At 40.8% G+C, this 7,807-nt stretch overlaps 1 protein-coding gene across 1 annotated transcript; it reads left to right on the top strand.

Annotated features, from left to right (window-relative positions):
- Positions 1 to 1,145: 1,145 nt before the first annotated feature.
- Positions 1,146 to 7,244, top strand: LOC311038593 (receptor-interacting serine/threonine-protein kinase 4-like; the record flags this gene model as incomplete). The annotated part of the gene is made up of 5 exons (XM_084048166.1): positions 1,146 to 1,306; positions 2,766 to 2,937; positions 5,058 to 5,207; positions 6,130 to 6,260; positions 7,184 to 7,244. 5 exons carry the CDS (start codon positions 1,146 to 1,148, stop codon positions 7,242 to 7,244), a joined length of 675 nt encoding a protein of 224 aa, XP_083904292.1.
- Positions 7,245 to 7,807: the final 563 nt, after the last annotated feature.

The raw sequence follows: 7,807 nt of genomic DNA, 5'->3' as shown, positions 1-7,807 counted from the left end.
ATTCTTAAAGTATTTACATATATCAATTAGATAAGATGTATACAATGTTTTGGTCTGGTTTCCTTTCTTTTCATCTAAACTTGCACTCTGCCAGAAAACACCCTTGTCTAAGACAAGGATTGACAACTTTTTTCTCTAGCCTAGCCTAGCCTATCTTATATAACCTGTCTGTCTCAGACATGCCAAATAAAACCAGCAGAATATAAACCAGCTAAATTCTGTCTTACCGTCAGTAGAGTTACGGCTTAATTCCATATATGCAGCCATAAAAAACACAATGCATTTTTGTTGAGGATTTTCAGTGCTCTTTGTGTGGGATAGCCTATCCAACTAATTGCACGACTTTGCGTCAGCTTTTTCACTCAAAGTTCTGACAGTAAACGTGTATATGTAGTCAAATATCTCCACTTTACCATGATGTTCACTTGGACAACATTCTCTACATGACGGGATGACATTATAATTAAAACTATGACGAAAGATTTTCGTCGACTACCTTTTTTCACTGACGAAACTAAATAAAAACTAAGCTATGATGACTAAAACTAAGACAAAATTTGTACAGTGAGAAATTAGACTTGGGTAAGCTTCAGATAAAAAGCAAGAACGTGTTTCAATACTGTTAGTGTCATCTCTATGACAATTATAATTACTAGACCATACCCGGTCGACGCATGCGTGGGGGGATATACGCACATGATCTGGCAACCCGGGAGCCAGTTCGTCCCATAGCTGGGCAGACCCGTAACCATGGCGACATTGTTTGACACATAAACGCTAATAAGAACCTGAGATTTGATGAAATTGAAAAACGGGCTTCACAGTTAAGTTCAGATTGTAATGGTCAATGGCTGTGTGCAAAATCAGAGCAATTGCTCCAGCCACTGAGGAGAACCGGGTAGCTTCACTCACGTACTCACGTACTCACGTACTCACCTACTCACCACTACAGACAGAGGTTACTAGAATTATAGTAGGATAAGCCACATTTGTGCTGTTTTTCATATTTTCATAAGAAACTTACATAAAGCATAAACTGAGGGGGCAGAATTTGCAACTGAGGGTGCCTATATATAAAGTCATTTGTCTGTGTTACATGAATGAGCTGCCATTACAATCCTCTCTATCCCTTTCTTCAGTGAACAATGAAACGGTCCAGCTCTGTTGCAGTCAATCTAGAAGTGATTGATGGGATCAGTTTCGAGAGCTGGGAGGTGATTGGTGAGGGTGGATTTGGTTATATCTTCAAGGTCAGGCATCATCAGTGGGGACGAGACGTTGCCATTAAATTATTATGTGATGATGGGTAAGTGGAAAAGCGGTGAGAGTTGCCGGTCAAAAAAAAACTTAGAGGGATATTTCACTTTCAAACATGGGGTAATTTTAACCTCCCAGGCTTTTGTGAGCACCCCAGACAGTTTTTTATGTAGCTTGATTCAGTATTTAGATATTTTTGTTAGAATTATTTTTTATGAAAAACACGCTCTTCCTATTGGACATTCAAACTCCATATTGACCATGATAGATTCATTGAAAACACCCGTCCTTGGTAGTGGTGACTGACATTGTCCTTCTAATATGTGAGCGATCCGTGTTTTTTCAATTTGTTTTTTCATTTATTTTAATGTAATTTTGTAATTTCTGTAAAAAAGAAAATTCCAAATAAATGATAAATGTTTTTTTTATGAAAAACGGAAATGAAAAAACACGGCCCCCTCACACATTAGAATGACAATATCAGTCACCAGTACCAAGGACGCGTGTTTTCAATTCCTTGTTAAAATGGAGTTTGGCGTTACAATGGGTTATGTATAAGAAAGGGGCGTATCTGATTAAATTAATCTAAAATATCAACTGACTGGGGTGCATAAAAAAGCCTGAGTAGATGTTAAAATGACCCCAAACATGTTTGAAAGGGAAATATACCTTTAAGTATTCAAAAATGCATGCTTTTGAAAATAGGCGGAATAATCATTTATACAGTACATTTTCTTTTAATAGCAATGTATTGCTGTATTTATATTTTTACATTTTGCTAAACAATTCAAAGATTAAAACAAATAAACATGAGTGTATCTACAAGCTCTAGTCTAAGTCTATCTAGCAGATCTACAAGCTCACAACACAAGTCTAGAGGGTTTAAAGGGATACTAGGTAACTTCGCAGATCTGTGTTTGTACACACACACTTCCCCTCCCCCCTCCCCTCTCTGACAGGTATCGAAGTGATTGCTGTCTTTGATGCATTCATTGATTAGAGAGAGCACTAAAGAGGTTGACACTTTTATGGCCCTATCAATCAACTCAATGCACAACCCCTTTGAAGTTCAAAGGGATCAATTAAGAGCTTCGGCCGAGCCCCCCCTCTCCCCCCACAGACTTTTCAGTCCTTGCAAAGGGATAAATGTCAATATAAACAGTGGCCTGTCAACAAAAACAGTGGAACAAAACCAAAATACAGCCAGAGGGATGTGTCTTTCTGCAGGAAAACACACCTGCATAATTATAGTGGCTGATTGCTGGAAAAAATGCAAAATAAATATATATATATTTTTTTTTTCTATATTTAGGCTCAAAGTTACCTAGTATCCCTTTAAGTAGTTAACAACCTGTCTTTGATTGATTCACAAAGAAATAAGGACAGAGTATGTTCCTTATCATATAAGGGATACGCCTTTTAGTTTCCAAATAAGGGACCATTCTGTATTTCAAGGGACGGTTGGCGACCCTAGTATATATGTGTCATGACTCATGTGTCGTCTTCAGATCGAGCTCAGAGGAAGATTCGGTTCGTGAGGCTAAACTGATGCGACATGCAGAGAGCCCCTATGTCAATAAGGTCCTGGGGGTCTTCAAGGGCTCTATACCCCGTTCAACCTCCATAGAAGTGGGTCTGGTCATGGAGCTGATGGAGAGAGGATCCCTCGCCTACTTACAGGTCAGCTTTCTTCCCTCTTTACAGATGCATTGGTTTATATAATAATAATACTACAATAATAATAAGGGTAATAATAATAATAACTAGAAAAAGTGCTCCTCGGAGCACAACTCTCCGCTGTTGGGAATGTTGGGAATGTTCTATCTGTATAAGTGTCCTATCCGTCCTGTCTGTATAAGTGTCCTATCCCTCCCGTCTATATAAGTGTCCTATCCGTCCTGTCTGTGTAAGTGTCCTATCCGTCCTGTCTGTGTAAGTGTCCTATCCAATTGTTACAGTATCCGCCATTTCTCAACCATTTCGTGATTGTTCCTGTCTTACCTCACTCTTACCAGACTTGTGTTGGGAATGTTGGGAATGTTCTAATTCTTATGTTCTAACTGTCCTATCCGTCCTGTCTGTATAAGTGTCCGATCCGTCCTGTCTGTATAAGTGTCCTATCCGTCTGTATAAGTGTCCTATCCGTCTTGTCTGTATAAGTGTCCTATCCGTCCTGTCTGTATAAGTGTCCTATCCGTCCTGTCTGTATAAGTGTCCTATCCCTCCTGTCTGTATAAGTGTCCTATCCGTCCTGTCTGTGTACTGTAAGTGTCCTATCCGTCTGTGTAAGTGTCATATCCCTCCTGTCTATATAAGTGTCCTATCTGTCCTATTTGCCAATTATGTATCAGCCATGCAGCCATTTCGTGATGGTTCCTGTCTTACCTCACTTTGGCAGTGGCAAAGACACTGCCAAAGTGATGCCATGTATTTATACAATATTTCACCGTATTGTCACATGTCACGTGAGGCTTGACCAATCGGTGTGTCATATTTAGAAAGTGAAAACAAAACTCTCCTACGGAGAGTAATAATAATAACAATACTTATTACTCTCGGTGTGTCATATTTAGAAAGTGAAAACAAAACTCTCCTACGGAGAGTAATAATAATAACAATACTTATTACTCTCCGTAGGAGAGTTTTGTTTTCACTTTCTAAATATGACACACCGATTGGTCAAGCCTCACGTGACACGTGACAATACGGTGAAATATTGTATAAATACATGGCATCACTTTGGCAGTGTCTTTGCCACTGCCAAAGTGAGGTAAGACAGGAACCATCACGAAATGGCTGCATGGCTGATACATAATTGGCAAATAGGACAGATAGGACACTTATATAGACAGGAGGGATATGACACTTACACAGACGGATAGGACACTTACAGTACACAGACAGGACGGATAGGACACTTATACAGACAGGAGGGATAGGACACTTATACAGACAGGACGGATAGGACACTTATACAGACAGGACGGATAGGACACTTATACAGACAAGACGGATAGGACACTTATACAGACAGGACGGATCGGACACTTATACAGACAGGACGGATAGGACAGTTAGAACATAAGAATTAGAACATTCCCAACATTCCCAACACAAGTCTGGTAAGAGTGAGGTAAGACAGGAACAGTCACGAAATGGTTGAGAAATGGCGGATACTGTAACAATTGGATAGGACACTTACACAGACAGGACGGATAGGACACTTACACAGACAGGACGGATAGGACACTTATATAGACGGGAGGGATAGGACACTTATACAGACAGGACGGATAGGACACTTATACAGATAGAACATTCCCAACATTCCCAACAGCGGAGAGTTGTGCTCCGAGGAGCACTTTTTCTAGTTATTATTATTATTATTATTATTATTATTAGCCTTATTATTAATGGTAGTAGTAGTAGTAGTAGTAGTAGTAGTATTTTTCACATTGGGTTTCAGGGTGTTTTAAATTATATAGTTAGGTACCAGGCAGTGAAGGGCTTTAAAGTTAATAGTCAAATCTGAAAATCTATCTTTACCTCTTAAGGTACCGTAAAGTTCAGTTACTGTACATAAAGCACTCAACAAAACATCCTTCCTCTGAGGCACAGAGTGAGTCGACAGAAATGGTGGCATCTTGTAATGAGCATTAGAGAGGACCGATCATACGAAGATAAGGTTGACAATGTGTGAGGTGCTCCTTGAAGGATTGTAGCTTTAAATTAGCCTTTATTTGAATTTGTGTCTCTGAGATTGTAATTAAAGGTTTCTGTTTGACCCCAACCCTCACCAGGAAAACCTAAAGCTACCCTGGCCTCTGGTCTTTCGACTGGTTCACCAAGTGGCTCTGGGCATGAAGTACCTTCACAGTCTCACACCTGCTCTCATCCACAAGGACCTGAAGCCTGAAAACATACTGCTGGACACAGGCCTAAATGTCAAGGTGAGTCCCTTTTTGGGGGGGATTACCACCAATGATGAGTCGAGCATGTCCCTCTTCTGGCACTGTTCATGCTAATCTCCATTATGTTATTGTATGAAGCAGTTATTGTTATTGTATGCCCGTCAGTTGGGCCATAAGCAGTAAAATTATGATGTGCCCCGCGGCTAGGGCTGGGGGCAAAAACACATTACCACAATAGCATAATTATTATTATTATTATTAGCATTAGTATTTTTATTATTATTATTATTATTGGTAGTAGTAGTAGTAGTAGTGGTAAATAGTCTCTCTCCCGTTCACTGCGTCCAGTGAATGAACGGTTTGATGGGAGTTACCAAGTCGAGTCACCATACAGGATTAACTTGATATACTGTAGATACGTTTGATAAACAAAAAACTAAACATTTTTTAAATACAACATTGAGAAAATTAAAGTTGTATGACCCCCCTAAAGCCAAATCCCCCGCCCCCAATCCGGTAAAATAAATAACGATCCTTCTCTAAGACAGTTTTGATATACTAGATTTTTCGACTCATTTATAGTGTACCTCAGGTGTAGAAAAAATGTGCAAGGTAAATATGCATGAGGACAAATAAGCGTAATTCACAGGAAGGTTAACCGGCAGAGGAAGACTAGACTGACATAAGGGAACGTATTCCAGTGTGTGATAGGCCAACCTAGTGACAGGCCAGCTGGGTGACAGCAGTAATATTGCAGCATCACCCCCCCCACCCTCTCTCTCTCTCTCTCTCTCTCTCTCTCTCTCTCTCTCTCTCTCTCTCTCTCTCTCCCCCCCTTCCTTCCTCTCTGTTCTTTATGTTCTCTCCATTCTCCCTCTCTCTCTCTCTCTCTCTCTCTCTCTCCCCCTTCCTTCCTCTCTGTTCTTTATGTTCTCTCCATTCTCCTCTCTTATTCATCCAGATCACTGACTTTGGCCTCTCCAAGTTTGTCAACACTTTGACAAGCCCTCATCTCATGAGGAAGGCAACTCACTTCTTTGCACCTCCAGAGGCCTCGTCAGACTGTGACACCTGTGCCTATGATGTCTACAGGTATTCATCATTCCCTGTGCCATTTTCTGTGTGACTGGAATCTAACAAGTCAGCTGTGTGTCACTGCAAAGCCCTGTGAATATCCAACATAATGCATTGACGGCTTCTTAGCTGTAGTGGATGGGCTCTATACCAGCAAGTAGAACATCCAATAGTCATGCATATCTTTCTGTTTCATTAGATGCTTTGTTTTACCGGAAGTAGATACATGTAAGTACTTATGTGCAAACTAAACACATTTCACATGTGTAGACAAATACCCCAAAAACAACAACATGAAGCATACATTTATCCAGGTTTAGGCCAGTGGCGTCAGTTCAGCAAAAGCTAAGGTATGGCAGCATGCACGCGACCTCATGCACGCGCGCTGCGCGCGCGTGCATGAGGTCACCCCCGCGCGCGCGAAATTTTTGTGCGGTTCTGGGCGGGTTGGGTTCGTTTTTTTCCAGTTTCTGGTTACTTTATTTCGGTTTTAGGGTTAGGATTCGGGTTAGGTTAGGGTTATGTTATTTAATTCTTATTTTTGCCTGATTTTCCCGATTTATTATCAAAAAAGTACTTCTTTTTTTTTTCTTCCCTGGAGCCAGGGTATGGCAGCTGCAATAGCCTGCCATACCCAATTGACGCCCCTGGTTTAGGCATAGGTTTTCACATTCATCCTGTTGCCATTTGGCCATTTTTTTGTGTTGTTACTTGTGATGCTGAGAATGAGTTGCTAATGCTGTCTGTCCCATTTGCGATATGGATATGGATATGTAAACTAATTGCTGATCAATGCCATTTTTTATTTTAGTTACGCAATACTGGTGTGGACCATTTTAAGTGAGTAATTCTCTCTTTCTCCCCTTTTCAGTTTTTTTCTTGCTTTCTCCTTTGTTGTCTTCATTTTCTGTTCTCTCTCCATCAATCTCTCCCTCCTTTAGGGGCCGTGTCCACCAAGACATTTTCCTTTTCCCGGCTGTAAACGCCAAGGTGCTGGCCTAAAAACACCACCAGGTGCCCACGTTGATAAAATAATTAAAATGATCTGAGCAAAATGCACAGCGCAGCGCCTCATCATGCTGCTGGAGTTCTCCCATAGTAAATAATTAAAAACATACATGGAAATAATAATAATCTTGGTGGACACAGTCCCTTAATCACTCATTGCCTCAGCCTCACAGATTCCATTCTTTGACTTAGAAACACAAGTTGACAAGTATCCATTCTGTGTATTACAAAGGTTTCTCTTCTCTACTTCCCAACCCATGCAATTATATATCTTCCTTTCCACTCTCTCAGACCCTGGTCACAGCTTTGCAGCCTTTGATGTTTCCAAGGGAGAAAGGCCATCCCTAGTGGATATTAAAATAATGAAGGCCCCTGCAGGGCTGGAGGAGCTGGTAGAACTCATGGTGAGATGCTGGAACCAAAATCCCGACCGAAGACCAAATTCTATAGGTGAGAAGACTGTCCTGCAATGAGCATCACTTGGAAAGTTGAATGGTTTTATACCTCCCACCTAGATACTGGTGAAATGCTCACCAACGGGAGACATATTAAATGGC

The sequence above is a fragment of the Gymnoscopelus microlampas genome (genome assembly GCF_963454915.1).
Source record: "Gymnoscopelus microlampas genome assembly, chromosome: 22".
NCBI classification, from domain to species: domain Eukaryota; kingdom Metazoa; phylum Chordata; class Actinopteri; order Myctophiformes; family Myctophidae; genus Gymnoscopelus; species Gymnoscopelus microlampas.
Note: the sequence above shows the minus strand (reverse complement) of the source record. Positions and strands in the feature narration are given on the sequence as shown.